General features: G+C 51.7%; 3 protein-coding genes and 2 long non-coding RNA genes across 8 annotated transcripts; 2 read left to right on the forward strand and 3 right to left on the reverse strand.

Annotated features, from left to right (window-relative positions):
- Positions 1-492: 492 nt before the first annotated feature.
- Positions 493-3,521, reverse strand: C19H17orf49 (chromosome 19 C17orf49 homolog). Of its 4 annotated transcripts, none has more exons than XM_004091523.2 (6): positions 3,142-3,521; positions 2,864-2,958; positions 2,146-2,247; positions 1,336-1,526; positions 1,005-1,109; positions 493-762 (listed from the first exon to the last, which is right to left on the reverse strand). In XM_004091523.2, the coding sequence occupies exons 1-6, from the start codon at positions 3,160-3,162 to the stop codon at positions 698-700; spliced, it is 579 nt and encodes a 192-aa protein (XP_004091571.1). In that variant the 5' UTR covers positions 3,163-3,521; the 3' UTR covers positions 493-697. The 4 variants fall into 4 exon arrangements, with proteins under 4 accessions (XP_004091571.1, XP_030655279.1, XP_012356961.1 ...); XM_012501507.2 differs by having other exon boundaries at positions 495-758; positions 3,142-3,269; XM_030799419.1 differs by lacking the exon at positions 2,146-2,247 and having other exon boundaries at positions 3,142-3,255.
- Positions 759-2,203, forward strand: LOC105738639. Its single transcript, XR_004026934.1, has 2 exons — positions 759-950; positions 1,690-2,203. It is a non-coding gene; the product is annotated as an uncharacterized LOC105738639 (long non-coding RNA).
- On the reverse strand, positions 3,488-5,661 carry RNASEK (ribonuclease K). The gene is made up of 3 exons (XM_030799418.1): positions 5,260-5,661; positions 4,280-4,356; positions 3,488-3,874 (listed from the first exon to the last, which is right to left on the reverse strand). Exons 1-3 carry the CDS (start codon positions 5,644-5,646, stop codon positions 3,733-3,735), a joined length of 606 nt encoding a protein of 201 aa, XP_030655278.1. The 5' UTR covers positions 5,647-5,661; the 3' UTR covers positions 3,488-3,732.
- Positions 5,662-5,670: 9 nt separating this feature from the next.
- On the forward strand, positions 5,671-18,258 carry LOC115831449. The gene is made up of 3 exons (XR_004026935.1): positions 5,671-5,825; positions 8,122-8,215; positions 18,178-18,258. It is a non-coding gene; the product is annotated as an uncharacterized LOC115831449 (long non-coding RNA).
- Positions 7,265-22,868, reverse strand: ALOX12 (arachidonate 12-lipoxygenase, 12S type). The gene is made up of 14 exons (XM_030799417.1): positions 21,503-22,868; positions 20,730-20,931; positions 19,167-19,248; positions 18,932-19,054; positions 18,713-18,816; positions 18,303-18,463; positions 17,294-17,437; positions 15,960-16,169; positions 12,973-13,059; positions 12,283-12,452; positions 11,718-11,839; positions 8,164-8,264; positions 7,885-8,055; positions 7,265-7,765 (listed from the first exon to the last, which is right to left on the reverse strand). Exons 1-14 carry the CDS (start codon positions 22,403-22,405, stop codon positions 7,586-7,588), a joined length of 2,760 nt encoding a protein of 919 aa, XP_030655277.1. The 5' UTR covers positions 22,406-22,868; the 3' UTR covers positions 7,265-7,585.
- Positions 22,869-26,028: the final 3,160 nt, after the last annotated feature.

Consider the following 26,028-nt stretch of genomic DNA (forward strand, 5'->3'; position numbering starts at 1 on the left):
CGGTCCTGCTCCCGCCCCAGCAGCACACTGTGGTTTGTACGGCACTGTGGCCACGTCCAAACCACACTGTGGTGTTAGAGCGAGGGTGGGGGAGGCACCGCCGAGGCTTGGCCCTGGGAGGCCATCCTGGAGAAGTGACACAAAAAACATCTGGGGCCTTGTGACAAACTTCTTGCCAGGTGGGGAAGGAGAGGGTGGGGTATGTAAGCACCCCTCTAAAATCTCCAGGGCAGTTTCAAGAATACTGAGGGCCAGAGACCCTGGGAGTAAGTTCTGCCTCAAGAGAACAAAGTGGAGTCTTTGTTGCCCACACCCAGCTTCCCTGGCTCTAGCAGCACAGAAATATTGGCACAGGGAAGCGAGTCTGCCAATATTGGCTGTGCTGCTCCAGGCAGGGTGGTGAAAACTACCAAGGAGGGGCTGAGCCCCCACGGGCCGAGGAGAGAAGAGGGAACAGGCCTCTCTTGCTAATAATGTTAAGCAGACAGCACGAAGCTGAGAGGGAAATCTTTATTGTTTTCTGTATAAAAATGTCCATCAGATGAAGGTCAAAGGGGTTTGGGGGCAGATGCTTATGCGGGAATAGCAAGGTGGCAGCCCCAGCAGCCTTTCAGCCCTCTCTCGTGCAGGCCTTGCTCGGAGTCCCAGGAGATCCACAGGTCCAGCAATGAACAGTGAGAGGTCAGAGGTGGAAGGCTCAGCAGGAGAGGAGAGGAGGATCAGCAGAGGTCATGAGAAGGCCAGAATCCAGGGTCAGGCTGTCTGGAACAGGAAGTAAAATGGGCCGAGATGGAGCGAGCCCCCAGTGTGCTTCCAAGGCCACTCCCAACTCCCTGAAACACCCTGCTACGTACTGATGCAATGTCCTGCGCTGTGTATGAGAGCACCTTCTCTTCTGAAACCCCTATACAAGGGAGGGGCCCCTGCGGAGACCGTGCCCTGCCATCCAGGTGAGCCCTTTCTCCCCAACCCCGTCAGCTGTGTGGGAGGAGGAGGACTCCTACCCTGGTCGAAGCTCAGTTTCTTAGCTGGAGGAGTTTCTCCTAGCCCTTCAATATCCACCAGGTCACTGTTGGCGTCGGAGTCGTTCAGAGCACTGAGTGTCACATCTGGGAAGGGGGCATAAGCTAGGTTCTAGGTTCCCCTGACAGCCTCTCCCCCAGCCCCAAGCTTCCCAAAGCTTCGTGCCTCCCCCCTCCCCTCCCCTCTGTCCCTCTCTGGGAACCTCCACAGGGAGAGGAAGAGAGATTGACCCTTCTTTGACCCGGGCCCAATTCTCTCACTGAACCTCAGATGGGACCTTTAACCCCTACGCAGCAACTCCACAGCCCTCACCAGCCTTCTGTTTCTTTACGGGGGGACCCCCGGCCTCAGGGACACTGGAGCTGCTGGGAGGAGGGGCAGCTGGAGGAGGTGACAAGACACCAGATGCCACCTTCTTGGGCCCTTTCTTGGGTGACTCAGCTGGAAGGGGGATGCCAGAATCTTCATATACCTTGCGTTTCACAGTGGCCTTTATCTGAGCCCTGAAGAAAAGAGAGAAGAGGTTAGGAAAGGAGTCATCAGAGAGACTAACAGAAGAGGGGACGGGAGGGGAAGGGGTTCTGGGAGTCCCTTCATAAGAATGCAGGTCGGGGCCCCAACCCATCGGTAGGGTTCTCACTTTCTCAAAGTTTTACACTCACTCAGGGTGGATGGAGTGCGGAGAGTGGAGTCCCTGAACTGAGTAGTGGGAAAGGCCCATCTCCTAATTCTCTTCCGGGAGAGACATCAGGTAAAGCTTGGTGATTAACAGGTGGATTGAGATTTACTGATCAACTAGTTCAGGATCACCACATGCCTGGAAACACTGCAGTGGGGTCCTCAAAAATTTATACAAATAACCAGGGGACTTCCATCATCAAATACAATAACAGCATCTCAGGCAACCTCAACTCACATTCTTGGAAGGATTACCACAGCATTTTAGGAACTTCTGACCAACTGTGACAATTCTATTCTTTCAGTCCTCAAGGGGATTCTAAAAAACTAGTGACAAAGTAGGGAAGCAGCTGAGCTGGAAAGGAGTTCTGAGGACGATGGAACCTTGGGTAAGGAGGAAGACGGCTGCCCACCCGCCCTTTTCTGGCAGCCACCCTCCCTCACACTGTCCGTTCCTTGATGACACAGCTGATGTGATTAAGATCGTCCCCAAATCGCTTCACAGCAGCCCTCAGCATCTCTATTTCCGTCTCCGTCCACTTCGCACTGTCAGAAGGGGAGAGGGGGGATAGCAAAAATGGGAGGGGGGGTGTGGAGCCAGCCCACAGGCTATGCATCCCATAGCCAACCAGCCGCCTCCTTCCGATTTCTGGGACCCCTTCCACGGATGCATAAAGAGGTCCTCCATAAGGGGAGGGGGAAAGCTCTTGAGGCCCTGCGGGAACCGGGAGGACCCCAATCACAAGAAATCACAACCACCTCCACCTTAGACACCCCTTTCCACCATCAACGTTAAACGGCTGCTGTACACAGCACACTGAAACCAACTCGCCAAGAAGGGCTTTTCAAACAGACCCACCAACACAGCCTGCAGCCGTCTGGGGGAATTCCATGAACTGGGGTGGTTGGGAGTGGCGGTGGTTTGTGGTCGGCCCGTTCGCAGCAGGGAGAACTGTGAAATAGGAGTCTGGGCTATGGGCCTGTCTGTATTTTTATCTGTCATTCATTCCCTCATTCAACGATCATTTATTAACACCTACTCTGTGCTGTGCCAGGCACAAAGGGAAACTAACGTCTGTCCCTGTGCTAGAGAGGGTCCGTGTCTGTGACCGAGTCCAAGCGCCCGCTCTCAGCGTCCACGTCCCAGTCCGGGCTCACGTACCCCGCAGGGGAAGAGTCGGCCACGGGATGCAGCTGCATCGTCAGCTCCCCGAGCTTCGTGAAGGCGGCGCCGGCCGCCGAGAAGATCTCTCCGACCTGGGGGCGGGGCAGCGTCACGGGGGGCCGGCGCCCGCCCTCCCCGTCCCGCCCGGAGCCCCTAGCCCCACCCCAGGCTCGACTCCCGCCCGCCCCCCGCCCGGGGCGGAAGAGCCGCGAGCCAAGCGGGGGGCCCGCCCTCCCGTGGCCGCCAGGGAGCGCTGTCCGCGAGGGAGGTCGAACCTTTGTGGACGCTGACGTCATGGCCCCGCGCGCCTCCTCACGGAGACGCCGCCGCTGCCGCTACACGCGAGCCGGGACCACGGAGAGCAGGGAGACGGAGCGGTTCGGGCCCCCGCGCAGGAAGTCCCGCCCTCCCCGCAGCGGATAGGCTCAACCTGGCGGCTCCCCGCCTCATCAGACGCAGTCGCTTAGACCGCTCGGCGCGCCCAGGCGATGGGGAAAGCCTTCGCCTCACTTCCGCGCCACACTTCACTCCACTTCCGCTCAGAGATCGGGACTCCCCAGGCAGAGGCCGACCTCTAGTCTCAGCCCCGTGCTCGCCCCCACTCAGGCACAGACACAGGGCTTAAGAGAGCAGATTCTCTTTATTGAGATACGGGACACGGCGAAGGGTGGAGAGACGGAACAGCCCCTCAGCCTCAGCCCTCTCCACGGGGGCCGGATGCCAGAGATGGGAGAAGGGATTCAGTCTCTTGCCCGGGAAACCCAGTCCCGCAGAGGGCGCCGGCAAGGGTGGGACGCGACCCGGGTGACGCGGTGCAGGGAGTCTTTAAATAGAGGAGGGGCTGGAGCGGGGAAACGCGCCGGGGCCTAGCGCACCATGTATTCCTTGCGCTTATTGAGCCGCACTTGGCAGAAAGAGAAGCCTCCGAGGAGGAGGTAAAGGCCCGCAGCGATGAAACAGTTGTAGCTGACTTGCTCGTAAAGGTTGTATATGTTCTGGGGGCCATTCCTGGGGGTGGGAATGAAGCAAAGGGGTCAAACATTAATAGGAGCCAACATTTTCTGAGCACTATGTGCCCGACACCTGTCTAGGCGCTGTTACGTTTATTACTTTATTCAATCTCCTTGACCATCCTATGGGGTGAGATCTGTCACAGCAGCCATTTTGCAGAGGTGGACTGAGAGGCACAGAAAAGTAAAATACCTAAAGAGGCCACACCTAAAGTGGTGGGTTTGGGATGGCCGCTGAGGTCTGACTCCCTGGCTCCTAACGACATTCTCAAGAAAGCCGCTCTCCTCTCCAAGTCCTCTAACCTAGGGGCCCTAAGCACCCGGCCTCCCAGACGTAATTCTGACCCTAGGCCTCGCCACCTCCCACCTGCTCCCAGCTCGCCTCCCCCACCCGAATACTTACTCAAAATCTTTCTCCGTGAAGGGGACGTCCTCAATCAACACAGCGGAATGGACATTGAAAAATATTCCGAGCATTATCTGGGAAAGGGGAATGGGTAGACTGTTGAATTCAGGCACCTGACCTCATGTTCACTTCGTAAACCCCTCCCATTTCCCATGTTGCTACAACACCCGAGCCTGAGATTAACCAAAACGAGGTGGTGGTTACTGGATTCGGACTCAGCCACCTGGAACAGGGCGTGAGTGGTGACATTGAGACAAGTGGCCGAGGCAAGGGTGGGAATAGTGACCAAGCCATCTCTCCCAGGAACCCAGATTATCGTCCTCCCTGGAGGCGTCATCATCACGGGACAGTGCGGAAGAGGGGAGGGAGAACTGGCACTTCTTCATATCATTTCTTCTTGAAGTGGCGGTGGGTGGATTACTGGGAAAACAAGGCCCAGCTACCCATTTGTGGAACAAGCACTGTCTTTTCCTCCCATGTCCTCCATTCAACTCAAGCATCTCTCAGGAACCCCGCTCTTGTTTCTCCTACCTTGAGGGGTCTCCACATTTACCAGCCCCGGCTCCTCCCGCTCCAGGGCCCTTCGCTCCAGTTCCCTTTTTTCTTTTTCTTTGGGGACGGAGTCTCGCTCTGTCACCCAGGCTGGAGTGCAGTGGCGCGATCTCGGCTCACTGCACCCTCCGCCTCCCGGGTTCAAGCGATTCTCCTGCCTCAGCCTCCCAAGAGGCTGGGATTACAGGCTCCCACCACCATGCCCGGCTAATTTCTGTATTTTTATTAGAGACGGGGTTTCACCATGTTGGTTAGGCTGGTCTCGAACAGTTCCCATTTTTCAATTTCAGTCTGTCTCCTTCTCCGGGGCCTGTAGATCCCCAGCCCCTCCGGCCTGCCTGCGGCCCAGAGTTTCCTCGCCTCCCAGCCCTCCCAGCCCGGAGCCCCTCAGGCCCTCTCCGATCCTTGCCGGGGAGTCCCCTCACCAACATGATCACTCCCCAGGCGCTGAGGACGATGCCGCAGGCGGCCAGCTTCGGCCCACAGCACAGGAGCGACGCCATGAAGAAGGGAGTCGGGGATCGCCGAGGTGCAAGCGGGCTCGGAAAGCGGTGGGAGAAAGCCCAGGATGCCCTCGCAGGGCTGCAGAGGGGGCGTGGCCCCGGCCTCAACCATCCCACCCGGGGGCGGCAGGCGGACAAGGCTGGCGTCCTCTCAGGACTTTCGCGGGAGACGGTGGTGTCTGAAACCGAAGCTGCTCCCGGGGAAACCCGTCTTGACCTCTGTAGCTGGGGCGTGAGTATTGGAAGGGCGAGGGCCTCCGGTTTGTTGGTCCCCCTCCCCCCGCACACGGGAATGGAAGGAGCTGGCATGTCACGTGACCAAGTCTGTCACGTCACGTGACGAGGAACTACGCTTAGCGAGGCCTTAGGGGAAAAAGTCTAACTGGCGGAGCTGCTGGGAACTGGGGCGATGGGCTCTTAGTATCGGAGGATTGGAACCGTCTGATTTTTACCTGAAATTCCTTAGTCTCTCCTGTGTTGGGGAAATGGTAAGTAAGACAGATTTCACCAACAGAGAGCGTTTCTATCTCTACTCCCTTTTAAAATTGAGATTCTGACAGTATAAAGGATTTAGGACCCCCTTTTGGGGATCAGGCATGGTTTTGTGGCTTTAAAACGCTTTAAAATTGCTGAAGGTTCTTGGTATTGGAACTGTTTCTCCTAAGTAACATTTTATCATCACACTTGAAATACTGTAACTCTCGATGCCAAATCCAGGAAAAATGGGCGGTTAGGAGAAGTCCAGGGAAAGCCGACTGAGCAGGTAGTGAAGGTAAGCAGTCCTGTTAAGTGTACACAAAAATGTCACTTTGCTTCTCTACTTTAAACTAGGAGAACTGATAGGTCTCTTGAATAAGGTAGGATATAAGATTTTAAAATATAAATAGGTCATCCCCTCCAAAAAAGCTGTTTGTATGCTTAACTGGTGAGTGACAGATCTGTAATAATTATTTAGAAATAGGAATATCGAGGCGGGCGGATCACCTGAGGTCGGGAGTTCGCGACCAGCCTGGTCAACATGGCGAAACCCCGTCTCTACTAAAAATTACAAAAAATAGCCGGGTGTGGTGGCATGAGCTTGTGATCCCAGCCACTCGGGATGCTGAGGCGGGATAATCGCTTGAACCCGGGAGGCGAAGGTTGCAGTGAGCTGAGATGGCGCCACTGCATTCCAGCCTGGGCGATAGAGACTACTTCTCAAAAAAAAAAAAAAAAAAAAAAAAAAAAATAGGGATGTTTGAAGAACACAATTTTGCACCGAGCAAGTTGTAACCACTCTAGTGAGGACAGTGACCTCAGAATAATTGAGAGGGATCATTTGACCTTGAGACCCCAGGACCTAACAAATAAACACTATCATTGGCTAGAATAACTTTGTAGTTCTTGTCCATTTATTTTGTGCATATTGTTCTTAAAAGGCTTGTGAAAGATAACTTGGAATGTGGGAAACACATAGATCCCAGAGTATTAAAGGGGCTGGAAAAGTAGCCTTGAGACATGAATTATGTGCCTGTCATCTGGGACTGTTTGGAGAAAGAAGCCATTTTGGGGCAGTGGTTTTTATTCAGCCCCCAAAACATCATTCAGGGACTTTTGGGGTACATGGGTGAATAGGAGAAATATGGGTGGAAGGAAATTGCCAAAGAACCGAGTCAGGAATTTGTACATTGGCCACCAGGCATGAAGGTTAGTTCCTGGGAATGGAGAGTTAGCTGAGGTAAGTTGATTTTTCTAAGAAATCCCCCTGCTCCATGATCTTGGATGTTTTGGAAGTAGGGTCAGGGCCTCAGGCTAGTGCAGGGTTCAAGGGCCAAATCCAGTCTGTAGCCTGGCTGTGCATGTCTCAAACAAAGCATATTTGTTTGTGGATCTTTTTTGCATTTAAATGGTTGAATAAACCAAAAGAAGACTCTTTTGTGATGTAACATTCATATCTCAGTGTCCATAAAGTTTTATTGGAACATAGTCACCCTCATTTCCATGTTGTCTATGGCTGCCTTCATGCTGCAGCAGGAGAGCTGAGTAGTCGAGACAGTGACTATGTGGCCTGCAAAGGGTAAAAAAGGACCTAGTCTTTGCAGAGAAAGTTTACTGCTCCCCTGGGCTAGTGGGATACTAATGTAGGGGGTTTAACTGGGGGAGAAAATAGAGCCTTAGCAGCAGAGGCTTTAGGAAAGCATGAAATTCAAGATAGAAATGTCAGTCCTAAAGCTGATGTGAAATCTTGCAGGTAGAGTCACTCTAGGGCTCAGATGGTGACACTGTTCTCTATGCAGCTGGGCTTCAGATATTCATAGGGCCAGTCAAGTTGCTCATTCCGGGCTGTAATCTCCTTTTCCAGCTTTTCCAAATCTGTTCGGAATTGGTTTAGCACAACTTTGGGCTTGGGGCCTGAGAAATATTTTTCTTTGTGATGCCCCAGAGGCACCTGAGACAGAACAAAGGATTAGTCAGTTTCTAAAGACAAATGCACCTAGAGCCCAGCCCCTCACTCTGATGTTTCCTTTCCAACTGTCATTTCCCTCTCCCGAGAGTCCCCCCTCTCACCATGTCCGGCTGGCGGCGACTCAGATGCCATGAGATGGCCATTTGAAGACAGGCCTGCCGGACATCAGGTAGGGACCCCATCACTGTGGCCATCGTCACATCTTCCTTGGTGGTGGGTGGGGGCATCCGCATTGTGCATGGGGCATTAGGGACCCAGGCATACCAGTCCAGCTGGAGGAAGAAACTGGAAGCCTAGAACCCTGGTACTTAGGGTTTGAACTCCCATCTCTCCCTCAGGTCACCTTGCCTTCAGGGACCTGGGCTTTCAGCTGTCCATACCTGGCCCTGGTTGATGGCGGCATGCTGGGCAGTGCATGTGAAGACGCACATGGTGAGGAAATGGCAGAGTTGACTCTGGGACTGGAAGGAGACAGGGAAACCTGGGCAGGAAAGGAATAGGAGTTAGAAGCTACAGCATAAGAGGAGAGGAACAAAGGCTGTTGTTTTGGGATGCCCATATTTTAGAATTGATGAGTATTTGTTCATTTTATTTAGACGTATTTGCATCAGACATGGGTTTAAGTCCTGGCTCAATCACTTACACTTAGTTACCATGGGCCGGCTTAACCTCTTTGAACCTCAGTTTTTTCACCTGTAAAATATGGATGATACCTACATTATATATGAGATGATGTATCAAAATCACCTGGTCTGTAATAAATGCTCAATAAGTAATAATTATTGTTATGGAAGGATTGGGGGCTGAAAAGTTCTGAGTGACCAAATATTCCTTGCCTCAAAAAGTGGTTAAGAATTGAGGGAGGCGGCCAGGTGCGGTGGCTCACGCCTGTAATCCCAGCACTTTGGGAGGCCGAGGTGGGCGGATCACAAGGTCAGGAGATCAAGACCATCCTGGCTAACACGGTGAAACCCTGTCTCTACTAAAAATACGAAAAGTTGGTGTCGGGCACCTGTAGTCCCAGGTACTCGGGAGGCTGAGGCAGGAGAATGGCATGAACCCAGGAGGTGGAGCTTGCAGTGAGCTGAGATCGCGCCACTGCACTCCAGCCTGAGCGACAGAGCGAGACTCTGTCTCAAAAAAAAAAAACAAAAAAAAAAAAACAAGAATTGAGGGATGCATGGTCAGTGACTCATGCCTGTAATCCCAGCACTTTGGGAGGCCAAGGCAGGAGGATTGCTGGTAGTCAGGTGACAGAGCAAGAGCCTGTCTCTATTTAAATATTACAAAATAAATAAATAATTTAGGGATGCGTACTCCTATTCCCAGACAGAATTACAAGTGTCTGTGTTATAAGGTGGGGAATAAGTCATGGATTTCCAGTGTCACAGCTAAGAGGGGCTCCCACAAAGGTTATCTCAGGCCACTCATCTTACAGTGGATATGGGGCTCAGAGACCTGATAATCTTTTTTTTTTTGAGACGGAGTCTTGCTCCGTTACCCAGGCTGGAGTGCAGCGGCACAATCTCGGCTCACCGTAACCTCTGCCTCTCAGGTTCAAGTGAGTCTCCTGCCTCAGCCTCCCAAGTAGCTGGGATTACAGGCTCCCACCACCATGCCCGGCTAATTTTTGTATTTTTAGTAGAGATGGGGTTTCACCGTGTTGGCTAGGCTGGTCTCGAACTCCTGGCCTCAGGTGATCTGCCCGCCTCAGCCTCCTAAAATGCTGGGAGACCTGATAATCTTATCAGTTAAGTGGAATAAATATAATTACTCTCATTTTATAGGTAAGAAAATGAAAGCCCATAGAGAATAAACTGTCAGGACTGCATAGTTGGGAAAAGGCAGAGGCTGACCTTGAACTCAGGTTCCTGACTGTTAATCCCATGGCATTTTTAATTTTAGCCTCTAAAATGTCTGTTGGGAAAACTAGACAAAAGTGAGCTATGAGAACTGAAAGAGAACAAGGGGGAGGGCAGTTAGTGGAGGTTAAAGTTAACATGTGTCATGAACTGAATGTCTTTGGCTCCAAAAAATTTTTATATTGAAATCTAATCCCATTGTGATGGTATTTGGAGGTGGAGCCCCACATTACGGCATGAGGGTGCAGCCCTCCTGAATGGGTTTATTTATTTATTTATTTATTTATTTTGGATGGAGTCTTGCTCTGTCCTCCAGGCTGGAGTGCAGTGGCGCGATCCCGGCTCACTGCAAGTTCCGCCTCCCAGGTTCACGCCATTTTCCTGCCTCAGCCTCCCGAGTAGCCGGGACTACAGGCGCCCGCCAACATGCCCGGCTAATTTTTTGTATTTTTAGTAGAGACGGGGTTTCACCGTGTTAGCCAGGATGGTCTCGATCTCCTGACCTCGTGATCCGCCCGCCTCGGCCTCCCAAAGTGCTGGGATTACAGGCTTGAGCCACCGCGCCCGGCCTGAATGGGTTTAATACCTTTATGAGCAGAGGACAGAGTGCTAGCTTGCTATCTTTCTGCTATGTGAGGACACAGGGAGAAATCGGCTGTGGGCAGCCTGGAAGAGGGCTCTCACCAGAACCTGATCTTGAACTTCCAGCCTCCAGAACTGTGGGGAATACATTTCTGTTGTTTATAAGCCACCTAGTCTATGGTGTGTGGTTTTGTTTTTGTTTTTGTTTTTTTTGAGATGGAGTTTCGCTCTGTTGCCCAGGCTAGAGTGCAATGGCGTGATCCGGCTCACCTGCAACCTCTGCCTCCCAAGTTCAAGCGATTCTCCTGCCTCAGCCTCCCGAGTAGCTGGGATTACAGGCGCGTGCCACCACGCCTGGCTAATTTTTGTATTTTTAGTAGAGACGGGGGTTTCACTATGTTGGCCAGGCTGGTCTCAAACTCCTGACCTCGTGATCTACCCACCTCAGCCTCCCAAAGTGCTGGGATTACAGGCGTGAGCCACTGCACCCAGCCAGTGTTTTGTTGTAGTAGCCCAAACTGCTAGGAGCCTAAGGGACTGTACTGAGAAGAGCTAGAGAGAGTTTGGTCCTGGAAGGGTAGGGTGGTGCAGATTCCCCAGGGAGAGGCTCCCTCCAGGGTAAGGATGTTTGCCACATTCCCAGGATTGGCCATAAGGGCTCCCCAGTAAATGTCTGTAGTTGTCCCACAGAGGCAGAGGATGGCATTCAAGGCCTAGGTCTGAAGTGTGAGGGGGAGGGGCCGAAGGATGAGTGACAGTAGTGCAGGCTGGTGCCTGTGTGATTCAACCTAAGAGCTCAGCAAAGGCTTTTTCTTCCTCAGAGGTTCAAATGTGGGGAACGAGAGTTGACTAAAGGTCGTGGCTAGATTTTGGCCAAGGGGTGGTTAGGGTGGGAGGGTTGGATTAGCCAAAGAAACCTGAGCCCCAAGGATCAGGGTGCTGAGTTTGGGTTTGAGGCAAAGCATGTATAGGATTGAGCTTGCATCAAGAGCTGACCTTGCACTGTAGCAAGCATGCAGTATTCCTGGACCCTCTGGGCATGCTGGACAGTGGCAGGCAGGAAGAGAGGGAGGGAAAGCCAGGGTGGGTCCTTACGGGCTTTGGAGGGAAAATCTTCCCATTTACATCCTCAGTTAGGAAAGCGGAACCATCAGGAGAGAATATGAGCCCAGCAGGGACTGTGCAGACCCCTCCCAGCTGCGGCTGTGGCCTGGTGGGCCCCAGGATATGGCAGTTCAGGGGCATCTGTGACTGGGGTGTGGTGGGACTAGGGGTTGATGGCCAGGGTCTCTGAGGAGGACAGTCCTTGGGTCTCTAGAATTGTCCGAGTCTGAGGAGGTGGGAATGGGATACACATGCTTTCAAACCGTGTGGAGGGAGGAAGGGAGGCCTGATGAGAGGTTGGGGTCCTATCCCCAGAAGGGCGGGGCTGGGAAGGGGCCCTGGCAGAGTCTCCCAGGAGCTTCTTCTGTCTCTAGAACGGATCTTACCTCGGTCCTGGGCCTGGCACAGCCCCACCTCCGTGATCTCCCGACACCAGGCCTGCAGCTCAGGGTCCCCCTTCACTACGTCATCCCTTTGGTAGAAGAGGTGGACGATCCCCTCCACATACCTGCCCAGGGGGAAAAGGCACTTGAAGGCAGAAGGCCCCGGCCTCTGACCTCTATTCCTCTTTCTGTGGCATCTGCCCAATGCTTTCACGGTATCTGGGAAGACACCTTGCCTTCGGGACATCCTCAGCCCTCTAAACACACTAGCATCTCATGGAAGATGTGGGTTCTTAGTTCTAGGAATTCTCACGGTTGCTGTCATACATCCTCAGAAAATCCTGATTTTTCCAGACACCTCCCCCAGTCTCCCCCCACAGCTCCCCTCACCTCCTCTCTCTGCCCCATCCCAGTCTCCTCATTTTCAGAGCCACCCACTGTGTCCTCACTTTTCCTCATCTCTCCCCAGGATTGAGTTCTCTGCTTCTCCTGTCTGGACCTTCTTGCTTTTGCCCCATGCTGGCCTCAGGCCAGAGTCCCCCCCATTTCTCAGCTCCTCCTTACTCACCTGGCAATGATCTCCCAGAGCCGTAAGGCATCACGGGCATAGAGAGCACCTGGGAGTTCCAGCAGGCCCCGGTCAGCCAGGTCGTCAGGAGGACAGAGGGAGCAGTAGGTCAGCTGAGCCGCCGCCCGACGGAGCAACTGCACATGGCCCCCTCCACCTGTGCTCACTGCCTGGGACAGGAGATCACAGGTCTTAGAGGGGGAAACAGGGCTGGAGAACCATCACATCTTCCATAAAGTGGGGCAGATGTGGGATTTTTAGCTATTAAGACATGGGTAGATCATGAGGTGGGTAGATCATGAGGTGGGTAGATCATGAGGTCAGGAGTTCGAGACCAGTCTGGCCAACACAGTGAAACCCCATCTCTACTAAAAATACAAAAATTAGCTGGGCGTGGTGGCGGGTGCCTGTAATCCCAGCTACTCGAGAGGCTGAGGCAGGAGAATCGCTTGAACCCAGGAGGCGGAGGTGGCAGTGAGCCAAGATGGTGCTACTGCACTCCAGCCTGGGCGACAGAGCTAGACTCTGTCTCAAAAAAAAAAAAAAAAAAAAAAAAAAAGACATGGGTATAAAAGGGACAGGTTCATAGGTTAAGAGTGAAGACATTCACACATAGTTGGTCTTGGATCCTGAAAGTGGCAGCTCATGGAGAGATGGATGAGGCAGTCCCATGCCCCGTACCCTCCTCACCTTATCAAAAATTCCTCCATCTGAGATGAGTTGGGTCCGGGCCCGGGTGTTGATTTCCATGGTGTAGCGGATATGGGGGATCAGGAACTGGAGAGGAGGAGATTGGAGGGTGTGACTGGTAGAGACCATGCTTGGGTCCTTCCTGGTAGGACCTGGCACCCAGCGTGGCACCTTCTCCTCTTGATGCTTTCCTTGACAGGCTGGTCTCCTGCTGCTCTGATCACTCACTGTTGTGCTCTCCAACTTCCCTGCAAGTTGGGTCCTGGAGCCAGACTGACCAGGATTTTAACCTACACTTTACTCCTCATTTTGAGACTTGGCCAAGTTAATAACCTTTTAATCTGCAATCTCTTCATTTGTCAACAGGGGGCAGTAATAGACTCTCTTATCTCAGGGGCTGTGGTGATCCTCACCTAAGTGATGTTGGAGAGTGTCCATTACACACAAGAGTCCTGGAATAGTAGCTATCCGCTTCATTGTTTCCACCTTGAGTATAGGTGTCTTATGAATCAGCCCCTTCTGATTTTCTTTGCTACCTCCTCTGTCATTCACATTCTCTTAAACTAGCCTCTCTGCTTATTATCAAAGCTGCATCTCCATCTTTTAGTTGTTTCACAGTTGGGGGTTTCTTCAGGGGACGGGTGGGGAGAGTACTTGCGGTCAGAACTAGAAGAGCTATATTCAGCTACCTGTTTAAGCAAATCTTTCTCCACTCTTGGGCCCCTCCTCTCCTGCTTTTCCTTAGCTATTAAAAAAAGGCCACCTGGTCCTTACATGCGTTTCTTTTTATCTTAGACTGTTTGTCTTCCTTTCCACATAGTTAATATGCAGGTTTCAAGCAGTTTTGGTGCGTGTCTGAATTGTTGATGCTGGACACTGGCAGTGACCCCAGTGACACCTTTGGTGTTAAGATATCAAAGCAGCTCACATTAACCGGAAGCTTTTCAGAAGATTCATGAAAGATCTGAATGTCACGGAAAGGCCAAAGTCCGCATGAGGAGAAAGGATGCCTAAGGATAAACAGTCCCTAATAATAATAATTGCAAGAACTAGCCGGGTGTGGCGGCGTGTGCCTGCAATCCAGGTTACTTGGGAGGCTGAGGCAGGAGGATCGCTTGAGCCCAGGAATTTGAGACTAGCTTGGGCCACATAGCGAAACCCTGTCTCTACAAAAAATAAAAAAAGTTAGCCAGGCATGGTGGTGCACACCTGTAGTCCCAGCTACTCTGAAGGCTGAGGTTAGAGGATCGCTTCAGCCCAGGAGTTTGAAGCTGCAGTGAGTTATGATTACGCCACTGCACTCCAGCCTGGGTGACAGAGTGAGAACTTGTCTCTGAAAAAAAAAATTTTTGCAAGAACTAAGGTTTTTCGTAGCATTTAGCTTGTGTCACACCATTAAGTCATTTTAACCTTTAACAACCTCACGATGGAACATGCGAGGACATCTGGAAATTATTGAGGCCGGGGTACAGGACTAAGACCCCAGCAATCCAAAGCCAGAGCCTGCATAGCCACTGTGAAGACATCTGCAGGCTTGACCCTCGTGTGCATCTGCCAGCAAGTCAGCTGTCTGCCGGGGGGTGGCATTACTGTGGTGAGTGGAGACACGGACAGGACTGAACTAGGAAAAGGAATTGTAAGTGTGAATAGAGGCTTCACTTGTTCGTGTGGAGCAGAGGATGGGGAAGCAGGAGACAGCATGAGATGAATGAAATCCAAGATTCCATTCATCAGACTGGTCTCCATCTTGTCTATGTTACCGAAGGGGAAAACTCCAGAGGGGGCACAGCTATACTGGCCAGGCTTGGGGGGTCTGGGTGGAGGCCCCCAGCGAAAACACAATTCAGTTGTTTTTACCCAGGACTTACTTGCATATCTTGCCAGTACATCAAACTCCATGTACCTAAAACCAAACATCTCATTTTTGCCGACTCTGGTTTCTTCTAACTTTACTGTTTCTGACAATTACTCTGGTTTGTAAGCTTGTATCATTTTTGTGCTCCCTCTGCCAAGTTCCCTGTATATAAAGTATCATCAAGATTTTAAGAACATTTTCTTAAGCAAGCACAGGTCTTATTTTGCCTTCTCCCTAGCAATATATACAGAACTCACTGTTTTATAAAATTACAGTCTTTCTTTCTTTTCTTTCTTTCTTTTTTTTTTTTTTTTTTTTATTTAGAGACCGGGACTTGCTGTGTTGCCCAGGCTGGTCTTGAACTCCTGGTCTTAAGCAATCATACTGCTTTGGCCACCCAAAGCACTGGGATTACAGGCATGAACCACCACACCTAGCTCTTAAAACCACAGTATTTCTAGGTCAGTATAACACACCCGCCCCAGGGACTTACAGGTGTGGCAGAAGCTTGGACTTCTGGCTTTTCTCTCTCTTGCACCCAGGCACGCTGCAGCTACCGTTTCTTCCCTTCACTACATTTTAGATTCTTTCCTTTTCATTCCTGTCATTACCATGCTAACGTACATCTCTATCCACCTTACTGTTGGGCAGGTATGAGTGGCTTGCTGACTGCTCTTCCTTGCCTTTTGATCTGTTTCTACTTAGCTGACTCCTCAGTTGGGGAGAAACATTCTTCATCAATACTAGACTGTTATAGGCTGTCCCTTGTGATTTCAAACTGTAGTACCAGATACTGTTCTCTGGTTGGTTCTTATGGGCATCACTTGTTTTTCTGGCTAAATACTAAATCTAAGGTAGGAATACGGCTTTTGTTTTACTAACAGTATTCAAGCCCTACTGTGAGCGCACTGCTAGATGTCAGATCTCTGAGAATTTCAGAGGGTTCCTATATAATGTTAAGTGACTAAACTTAATAAACTTAATTAAAATCAACATCTCAAGATATTGAGACAGTCTCCTCTTCACTCACAAATTGCTACAAAGAGTTTTTGCTGCTGCAATATCATTTGATACTGGGCTGTTCCTCTCTCTGGGGTCTGAGGGATATGTGATTTAATAGATTAGTAAGTACCTTGAAGATGGGGTGCAGTCCTGGGAGGCACCGCATGGTGGCGACAGCGATGACCTCAGCCACCAGATGAGTGTTCAGCAAGTGATACTGGAGCTCGTGCAGTTGGAAATCTGAATTTCGGACCCAGGACTTTGCCAGGAGCCAGGCAAGTGGGGGGTCTGAGGGCAGGAACAGTGTTGGGGTTGGAGAGCTGGGGTTGGGAGGCTGAATCTGGGAGAAAGAGGAATTATTGAACTCCCATTCCATATATGACATTATAGTCAGCATTCTTGGGGAAACAGAGATGACTAAGTAAGACTATTGCCTTCTAGGAGGTTATAGTCTAGCAGGAGGACTGTGAACCCTCCCAGCCTGCCACTCCCTAGCAGGAGTGCCCTGATGTCAGGTGGAAGGCAGGAGGGACTGGAAGAAGGGGGTCCAGAAGGAGGCCCTAACAGTGGTGTGGGAGAAACCTGCTGCTTTGGGGTCGGTGCTCAGATGGTGGTGGAATGTGAAGGAGAAGTAGGAGGTGTAAGATTATTGACAGTTCTTGTCTCCTGGGTGTTAAGAATAGTGAGAGAAGGCCAGGTGCGGTGGCTGACACCTGTAATCCCAGCACTTTGGGAGGCCGAGGCAGGCAGATTACTTCAGCCCAGAAGTTCAAGACCAGCCTGGGCAATTTGGCGAAACCCCATCTCTACAAAAAATACAAAAATTAGCCAGGCCCACGTGGTGGCACATGCCTGTGGTCCCAGCTACTGGAGGGACTGAGGTGAGAGAATCGCTTGAACCCAGGAGGCGCAGGTTGCAGTGAGCCAAGATCGCACAACTGTACTCCAGCCTGAGTGACAGAGTGAGATTCTATCTCAAAAAAAAAAATATTGAGAGAAAAGATATTCAAGAGACGATGAGGGTTCAGAGTCAGAGGCCACTGAGAGATGAGATAGCGATTCTGAAAGTGTAGTCCTGAACTGGTAGTGTCAGCACCACTTCGGAACTTATAAAAACGCAAACTCTCAGTTCCCACCCCAGACATACTGAATCAGAAAGTCTGGTCATGGAATCCAGAAATCTGCATTTCAACAGGCACTTCAGGTGATTCTGATGCACACTGAAGTGTGAGGACCATTGGATACAGGATGAGAACTCCAAGAGGCCATTTTGACTCTTGAACAAGTAACTCTAGTTGGATGAGGCAGGGGAGACGAGGGGCCAGGCAAATAGTGACATGAAGACAAGTCTCACTGAGTGAGGATGGGGTTTGGGAGCCAAGAGCCGGGGGCTGGGTTCCTGGGAGCAGAGGTTGAGGTGAACAGAGCGCAACATTGCGGGAGAGGCCCAGGGCCGGCTCTTACCTGGATGACCATGGGCAGCAGCTTCCCACTGGGCTCCATCTTCAGCATGACGAGGGGGGCAGCCAGGTACTGCTTCTCTCCTCGGATCACGTTGGCTGGAATTCCATCCAGAAGGATGAAGTCAGCTTCAAACAGGGAACCATTCTGGGGACAGGAGGGATGTATCCATTTTTAGAGTTCAAAGTCTACCCCCAGGGGACCAGGGCAAAGGGCAAGAGATTTAGTCTAGCTTCTTGCCATTCTCCTGGGTCAGTACCGGAGTCCTGTTGGGAGAACTAGAGCCCCTGGTCCAGTTCCTCTCATCTTAAAGTGAAGGAACAGTCTGGTGAGGGTAGACGTCTTGTGCGTGGATGTGGTGGCAGATCTGGGTTTGGAACCAGGCCTGCTCAATCCAGTTGGCATCACAGGCATTGTAAACTGACCACCTGTCAAATGGCCAGGCCCCTTTCTGATCATTCCCGAATGGTCTGCGCTCTGGTTTTGGCTCCTATCAGCTCAGCAAATGCTCTTTCATTCCCTATTCAAATCTCACCTCCTCTGCCAAATATTCCAGAGAGCTTCTCCTAGCCACCCCTGCCACCGCATACAGCACACACATGCACACGCACACATTTTGCCTAGGCTTGTCCTCAGTACAGTCCATCGCTTCCAAACCCCGCTTTCTTTTTCTAGAAAGCCTCCCCGATTCTCCCCACCCGATGGCACTGCCTCACTTTTCTCCCTACCCATGAACACTGGAGTCCAGAACACTGCGGCCAGGCAATGCCACTTCCTGCTAACATCTCCAGCCCCTCTGTGTGCTGGGATCCATTCTATTTTCCCCTTCCTGCTGGGAGCTCCTCATCGTTTCTTCTCCTACATCTTTTATTTCTGTATTTTTCCAGCACAGGACTGCACCAAGGGGCAACGCAGTACTGCAGCCTTCCTCTGACTCAATTTGGATTCTCTCTGTCCGTTGTCACCACACTACTAAGGAGAGAACAGTGCCAGGCAGGGGAAGGAGAGGTACCTGAAGTTCTTTCTCCAGTTGAGCCTGAAGCTCTTCCATCCCCGAAGGCAGCACTAGCCTGGAGGGCAGAGAGGTCGAGCGTCTCAACAGCATGGGGTTGACACCATTGAGGAACTGGTAGCCGAACACCTCATCATCCTGCCAGCACTGGTGAACCTTCTCTGTGGTGGGCGGCGGAAGGAGGATATATGTACTATAGCCTGCGTATCCCTTCTCCAAAGTCTACCCCAGGGGTTCAGGTATATGACCCACCCTGAACCCAGCTTCTGCATTTTCATTCTCAAGGCCTCTCTGAGTTGACCAGATATGATAAGGTCTCTTCTTGCAAAGAGTTATAGGGGACTGTGGAGTGTGATGAGTCATCCAGAGGGGCCATTAAGGGATTATGGAGACCTGGGGGAACCACTGACCAGCCAGGGCACTCTTCTGGCCCCAGAAGATCTGATCAAAGTCTTCTAGGCAGTTCCAGGAGCTCAGGAGGGTGTAAACACGTTTGAGGGCCATCTCCAGAGCCCTAGGACAGGTATTGAGGCTTAACTCATCAGCTGATCCCTCAGTCCTGCACCATCTACCATCATTCTTGGCCCTCCCAGCCCTTATTTCACTCCGAGGTCTAGCCGTTTTCTCACCCTGCCTTCAGTGTCCATTCAAAGTCCAGCCTCTTCTCCTCATGGAATCTCATATTTGGAGGTAGATCATCCTTACAGTCTGCAGCGATGGTCAGGGGTAACCCTTCCTTCCAGGTGGCCCAGCTAGGAGTTGGGGACAAAGTTTCAGGAAGGATGTCATGGTCAGTGATGGGGGCAGGGGCAGGGAAGGGGTGGGACAGTGGTGGTGGGGTTAGTTTAAGGTGTGGGTGGTCACCAGTAGATCTGCTGTCTGTCTTTCAGTTCCTTCTCTCGATGCTTCTGGAACACGTCCAAGGCATTGTCTCCTGGCAGGCGGGCTGGGGAGACATCAGGACAATTGGCCTCATGGCTCTGTCTGGTCCTATGCCCGCCTCTTGTCCTCATCTCCCTGTGGTTAGCCGTATTCCATGTTTTCAGCCATGCACTGTTGCTTTTATCTCTGGCTTTGCCTCATTTGATTATCCCCCAGACACGTTTATCCCATCTTTGCCAACTTGCACTCCTGCTTTCTCTTATTTCAGCCCTCATCCTTTGCCTGTAGATAAAAACCTCCTGTTTGCCACCATTTCTTGCTCCTTCACTCATCTTCCCCTACCTGGCCTTACTTCATCAATATCTATGGTTGGAAAAAAATCACCTTAATTAAGGTGATGAAATCTTAGTCACATATACACCTACACCTACTGTCTACTACAGATTGCTTTGATTAATTTCACGTCTTAAACCTCACCTGCCACGCCTTCACCTGTCCTCAAAAGATTCTACATTTGCTTTTTTTTTTTTAAACCTCATCTTTCTGGATTTACTATCATAATCTGTATCTATTGACTTATTCTGGGTCTTTTCTGCATTTACACTCACCTGTCTCAAAGTCATAGATTTGATGTTCCATCCCTACTGCCCTCACTCGTCTCTGGATTCATCTCTCTTTTACTCGTTACCCATGGTTAAAAATTCACTATTTGGGCCGGGCGTGGTGGTCCAAGCCTGTAATCCCAGCACTTTGGGAGGCCGAGGCAGGCGGATCACGAGGTCAGGAGATCGAGACCATCCTGGCTAGTATGGTGAAACTCCGTCTCTACTAAAAAAAATATAAAAAATTAGCCGGGCTTGGTGGCGGGCGCCTGCAGTCCCAGCTACTCAGGAGGCTGAGGCAGGAGAATGGCGTGAACCCGGGAGGTGGAGGTTGCAGTGAGCCGAGATCGCGCCACTGCACTCCAGCCTGGGCGACAGAGCAAGACTCCGTCTCAAAAAAAAAAAAAAAAAAAAAATCACTATTTGCCATCCTCATTCCTCCCTGTCTCCTGCGGACCAGTGTGCTTCTTGTCTTTCATGGGTGTCTTCGTGTTATTCCAACCAGACCATCTCTCCAGCATCCTATGTTTGTTTCCCTTAACTGTCTGCTCTCATGGGTCACCCACCCCCTTCTGTTCCATGTGGCCCCCTCACCTGTCTTCTGAGTCACCTTGACATCTCCTTCCTACTTTTACTTTGCTTCTCTGTTTTCCTGGATCGCTGCAACTCCCACTTTCTGTCTTTGCCTTCTTGGAAGATGGGATCTCCAGATCACTTACTCCCTGCCTCCAGCCTCACACGCAGCCTCTCTTAGCCTGTGTAAAACTTTGGGAATTCATAACTCCTTCCCGTTTTCTGTCCAGCACGCTGGGATCCCTACACTTCACCTGCCCTGGGCCCATACATCCTCTTAAGTCTGCTCCGACCGTCCTTAACTCTGTCCTCCTAGCCCCGCAGCAGTTCCCGGGACCTTGTGCCTCCTTCCCCGACGCCGCCTGCTCACCGGTGCCCTCGGGCAGGCTCAGGATGTCCTCGCCCTGCACCCAGCGGTAGCACGGGAAGGCCGCCTCCACGCAGGCTCCAGGGCCCTGCACCGTGATGCGGTCGCAGAACCACGCGTCCTCCACCAGCCAGTGGTGTTTGCGCAGCCTCACGAACTGCAGGAGCCCCAAGTCCTCTGCAACGTCATGATCAAACTCCTCCTCCTGTGCAGGCCGGACCCAGGCCAGACTTAGTAGGAGGGACCCGACCGAGGCCGTTTCGAGGACGGAACCGCGCTCCAGTGCAACCTCAGTTTCTCAGGGCCTCCAAAGACAGCATCGCCTCTTTCCCGCCCCCGCACGACCTGCTCTTTGGGTCTCAGACGCCCAGAGTCAGGTGGAGGACTAGGGCCCGCAGCGCCTGGAGCTGATGCTGGAGCAGCATCGCCCGCGTGGGTCCCATTAACTGAGCTCTCCCCGCGCCGGTGCTTGGAGGAGCTTCACGTCTGACCTCTGGCCTCATACTTACATGGGCTCTGGGTCACTGGGAGAAGGAGCTGGATGGAGGCTGCCGGGACCAGGGGCGGGGAAGGGAGATGGGGTTGAGCCCAGCCCGGGATCCCAGCTCCGGACGCTGTCCCTGATCTTGCCCCTCTCGTCCCAACTTCGTGGAAGTCCCAGTCCGCGAGATCGCGCTGTCACCTCGCCCCCAGCCTCCCGCCCTCCCGCCGCGAGCCCAGCTCGGCCCGGGCCCGGGGTCCCTGCTGCCCCCGCCCCCCTCGCTCCCCGCGCTAACCTCGCCCCGCGCAGGCCGCAGCTGCAGCTCCAGCTCCGCCTCCCCGCGCGCCCCGACCAGCCAAAGCTGCACACGGTTGTACGACCCGGAGAAGAGCCAGGCCCCGGTGGCCACGCGGATATGGTAGCGGCCCATGGCGCCCCCCAGCAGCTTAGGCGAGGGTAGCCGGGTCCTGCGCGATTCCCGGGACCGCCCAGGGCTGCCGGCGCCTCGGGGCCAGTTCCAACCTTTAAAGGACGTGTCTACGGCCCCGCCCTCCTCGCAAGTTTTAGGCGCTCCCAAGTCCCCGCCCCAGACTAGCCCAAACCTGCGAGCAGAGCGGTAGAGCCGCCTGCCGGGACTGGCTGTGCCTCCTGGTTGGAGCGTAGCTGCAGGATGATAAAGGGGCCCGAGCCAGGGTGAGGCCAACGGGGTGGGTGCGGCGGGGCCTTCCTGGACCTCCCGGGAAGGTGGGATCGAGGTGGGCCTGAGCCCCCGGGTTGGAGCGAACGTGGATGAAGACACTTCCCGAGGTCTCCAGGTCTTCTGGGGAGCTAGGAGGAAGTAGGCGATGAGTCCATCTTCCAAACGGAGGAGAAAGTCTCCGCTTTTCTGGGCTGGGACCCGGGGAAGGCAGTGGGCCGGCTTCTGGAAGGTCGGCCTGGGAGGCTGTGCTGGGGTCTGGGGATGTCCCGCAGCTAGACCTGGCGCGGCCCATGTGTCCTCCAGTACCTGAGCCCTTGAACGCTGTGCTTCCATCAACGACCAGGGGTTCCCCAGGCTACCTAGAACCTGGAAATGTAGCAGCTCAACACCTGCCCCCCACCCCGTTTCAAATATGTGGGCGCTGGGGTCCCAATGTACACCAAATATCATGGGCCAGACCTTTGAGCGAGGCCTGAGGCAGGGCAGTGAAAAACTCATTTTGTCCAACCTCCATAGCGGGTACAGACAATGTTAGGGACCCAGGAACACCAGTCGGGGTGTTAGGGTGTGGGATGGAATTGCTTAGGGACCTGGCCTACATGGGCAATTCCCACGAACTTTGTCCTTTCCAGGTGAGTGCAGCCCCTTCCGCTCCAGTAGGTTCCAGGTTAATTTTTTACCCCCAGGCTGTTTCCTGCTCCTTCATGGGTCTCAGGTCTCCTGGAAATCCAGGAACAGCAATTAGCCCACTGCTATTTAGGGCCTTTGTAAACATTGAAGGATGATTCGGAGCTCAGGCTTTCTCTCCCGTCCAGGAATCAGTCAGATGAAGCCTGCTGCACGGGTCCCTGTCTGGATCTTGATCCAAGTGGTTATATGCATTTAGCTCTCCGTGGATGTATCTGGTGGCCTGGGCTAGGCCAGTGTAAGGTAAATCTGCTTTCTTGAGCCAGTCCTCAAAAATGACTTGGTGGCGGCCGGGCGCGGTGGCTCACGCTTGTAATCCCAGCACTTTGGGAGGCCGAGGCGGGCGGATCACGAGGTCAGGAGATCGAGACCACGGTGAAACCCTGTTTCTACTAAAAATACAAAAAAAAAATTAGCCGGGCGTGGTGGCGGGCGCCTGTAGTCCCAGCTACTCGGTGAGGCTGAGGCAGGAGAATGGTGTGAACCCAGGAGGCGGAGCTTGCAGTGAGCCGAGATTGCGCCACTGCACTTCAGCCTGGGCGACAGAGCGAGACTCTGCCTCAAAAAAAAAAAAAAAAAAAAAAAAAAAAAAAAAAAAAATGACTTGGTGGCCTAGTTGTTGGTAGAGGTAAGTGAGTAGCCCCGCCTTCCAGCCTCCAGATCAGACTCTATCTCAAAAAAAAAAAAAAAAAGTCCCTTGCTGGATTCAATTCCCTTTCTTATCTTCTAGGTCCACTCTGGCCTACATCCTCTGTGCTCAGGACTACCGTCAGCCATTTGCTGGTCCCCAGTTCTTCCAGTTTTCTGGGGTCACCCTATTCTGTAATATCCAAATAAAATGGCTCAAATTTCCATCCTGCCTAATAGTAGGATCTGGCCTTTCCACACACATTTTCATGGGTTACTTTTGCCTAGAAAAGAGTTTGTCTCATACCTACTTCCAAAAGCACAGTTTTTCTGCTGTTTTGTGACTCCTTTTCTGCCCACTCTAGTGTACTCTACTACGGCCACGTGCAGAGAGGGAATGAATAATTGAAAAAACAGATTCAAGCTACTGTGCATGCTAAATGAGTGAATATGGCTAAACAGTGAGAACAGTACTTGGCGCGTAGTCCCTCTATGTATTAGCTGCTATGATTTTATTATTTACAAGTGAATGTTAGCATTGCTCCTCTACCGTTCCTCTCCACATGCTATTTCTCCATGTCCCTCTCTAGGCCTAGCCTCTCACTAGAGCTCTTATCACTCTAGACCCTTCCCCCTCCTGCTTTTGTTTCCCTTTTAAGCACATGCACTATGTTGGGAGAATATAATTAGAAGCAAAATTTTCTCCCAACCCAGAAAAAACCTCTCCACGAAAGTAGTGAAGAAAGAAAACAGTTTTATTATTGAGTAAGCATTAAACCAGAATGTGATGCACACCCCAGGCAGTTTGCTAAGAGACTGCAAAGACAGAAGGAAGTCTCACTTTTATCTAGCCAAGCAGATACAGCCCATTACATACGTGTTCTCAAGATAAACTATAAGTAATCCTTAGGAGGACTCGATAGCACCATTTGTCACATATAGTGCAGTCTAGAGGCACCTGGCAATTGTGATGACCATCTATGTTAGCTAATTGGCTTAATCAGAAGAAAAACTTCTCTTTTTTTTTTTTTTTTTTTTTTTTTTTTGAGATAGAGTCTCGCTCTGTTGCCCAGGCTGGAGTGCAGTGGCGTGATCTCAGCTCACTGCAACCTCCACGTCCCAGGTTCAAGCGATTCTCTTGCCTCAGCTTCCTGAGTAGCTGGGATTACAGGTGTGCACCACCAAGCCTGGCTAGTTTTTGTATTTTTAGTAAAGATGAGGTTTTGCCATGTTGGCCAGGCTGGTCTTAAACTCCTGATCTCAGGTGATCCACCCACTTCGGCTTCCCAAAGTGCTGGGATTACAGGCGTGAACCACCATGCCCAGCCAGCTTTTCAGATTTTTATGACAGCAGATAGTTTTGCAGCTCAAGCAAAGTGTCTATCTAAGTTAGTCCTACCTTCCCACAGAAACTGGGAAATGAAGGCTCCATCTTTCTTGGTGTTTACATTTCAAGGAGATGGCTCCTGGGTCTTTGTGAAAGACATTCCTGGGTAGTAAAGCTAGCAAGAGGCTGTGTGGCTTCTAAAAATATTTATACACATTTTGAAGAGACAGAAAATAACTTACAAGTTTTCTGGCTGGGTGCGGTGGCTCACGCCTGTAATCCCAGCACTTTGGGAGGCTGAGGTGGGTGGATCACCTAAGGTCAGGAGTTTGAGACCAGTCTGGCCAACATGGGGAAACCCCATCTCTACTAAAAATACAAAAAATTAGCCAGGCGTGTTGGAGGATGCCTGTAATCCCACCTACTCGGGAGGCTGAGGCAGGAGAATTGCTTGAACCCCGGAGGCAGAGGTTGCAGCGAGCCGAGATTGTGCCACTGTACTCCAGCCTGGGCAACAAGAGCGAGATTTCGTCTCAAAAAAAAAAAAAAAAATTTACAAGTTTTCTAAAGCAAATTTTCTAAGAAAAGAGAGGGTGGAGAAGTCTCTTCCCTTACTTTCAACAGGGAGAACAAAGCCTTTAATTTTTTTTTTTTTGAGATAGTCTTGCTCTGTTGCCCAGACTGGAGTGCAATGACACTACCTTGGCTCACTGCAATCTCCACATCCCAGGTTCAAGCAATTCTCCTGTCTCAGTCTCCTGAGTAGCTGGGATTACAGGCACGCACCACCATGCCTGGCTAATTTTTGTATTTTTGGTAGAGATGGGGTTTTACCATGTTGGCTAGGCTGGTCTCGAACTCCTGACCTCAGGTGATTCCCGCCCCTCCTTGGCCTCCCAAAGTTCTGAGATTACAGGCGTGAGCCACCGCGCCTGGCCAGTGTTTTGTTGTAGTAGCCCAAACTGACTAGGAGCCTTTTTTTTTTTTTTTTTTTTGAGACAGGGTCTCACTCCGTCACCCAGACTGGAGTGCAAAGGTGCCATCAGGCTCACTGCAGCCTTGATCTCCCAGGTTCAGGTGATTATACTGCCTCAGCCTCCCCAGTAGCTGGGATTACAGGCCCGTGCCAACATGCCCGACTAATTTTTGTATTTTTTGTAGAGATGGGGTTTTGCTATGTTGCCCAAGCTGGTCTCAAACTCTTGGGCTCAAGTGATCTGCCAGCCTTGGCCTCCCTCCCAAAGTGCTGGGATTACAGGGGTGAGCCACCACACTTGGCCATTTTATTTTTAAATTTTGATTTGTCCCTAACAACTGCCATTTTGTTCTTACGTATGCCACAGGAAGGATCAGGGGCTTGATTTTGTCAGCGCCCTTTGCAGTAGGAAAGGCCACGTGGGCACACATGTATGCCAAATGTAAATTTTCTTCTTTCAAACTCCCAATTCCCTGCTGTCTGTGCCAGTAGCCAACTCCCACA

This window comes from Nomascus leucogenys, chromosome 19, assembly GCF_006542625.1.
Source record: "Nomascus leucogenys isolate Asia chromosome 19, Asia_NLE_v1, whole genome shotgun sequence".
Classification (NCBI taxonomy): Eukaryota; Metazoa; Chordata; class Mammalia; order Primates; family Hylobatidae; genus Nomascus; species Nomascus leucogenys.

Excerpts from the sequence above, each read along its gene's own strand:
- C19H17orf49 (XM_004091523.2), bottom strand. The coding sequence starts at position 3,162 with ATGACGTCAGCGTCCACAAAG. Across the intron at positions 2,959-3,141 it reads TGACGTCAGCGTCCACAAAG|GTCGGAGAGATCTTCTCGGC; the intron begins GTTCGACCTCCC and ends CCCCGCCCCCAG. Across the intron at positions 1,527-2,145 it reads GTCATCAAGGAACGGACAGT|GGCTCAGATAAAGGCCACTG; the intron begins GTGAGGGAGGGT and ends TCTTTTCTTCAG.
- RNASEK (XM_030799418.1), bottom strand. The coding sequence starts at position 5,646 with ATGCCAGCTCCTTCCATTCCCGTGTGCGGGGGGAGGGGGACCAACAAA. Across the intron at positions 4,357-5,259 it reads CCTGGGGAGTGATCATGTTG|ATAATGCTCGGAATATTTTT; the intron begins GTGAGGGGACTC and ends CCCCTTTCCCAG. Across the intron at positions 3,875-4,279 it reads TTCACGGAGAAAGATTTTGA|GAATGGCCCCCAGAACATAT; the intron begins GTAAGTATTCGG and ends TCCCACCCCCAG.
- ALOX12 (XM_030799417.1), bottom strand. The coding sequence starts at position 22,405 with ATGAGTTTTTCACTGCCCTGCCTCAGGCCTCGCTCAAAGGTCTGGCCC. Across the intron at positions 17,438-18,302 it reads AACTGGAGAAAGAACTTCAG|AATGGTTCCCTGTTTGAAGC; the intron begins GTACCTCTCCTT and ends TCCTGTCCCCAG. Across the intron at positions 11,840-12,282 it reads CTCTGGGAGATCATTGCCAG|GTATGTGGAGGGGATCGTCC; the intron begins GTGAGTAAGGAG and ends CCCCCTGGGCAG.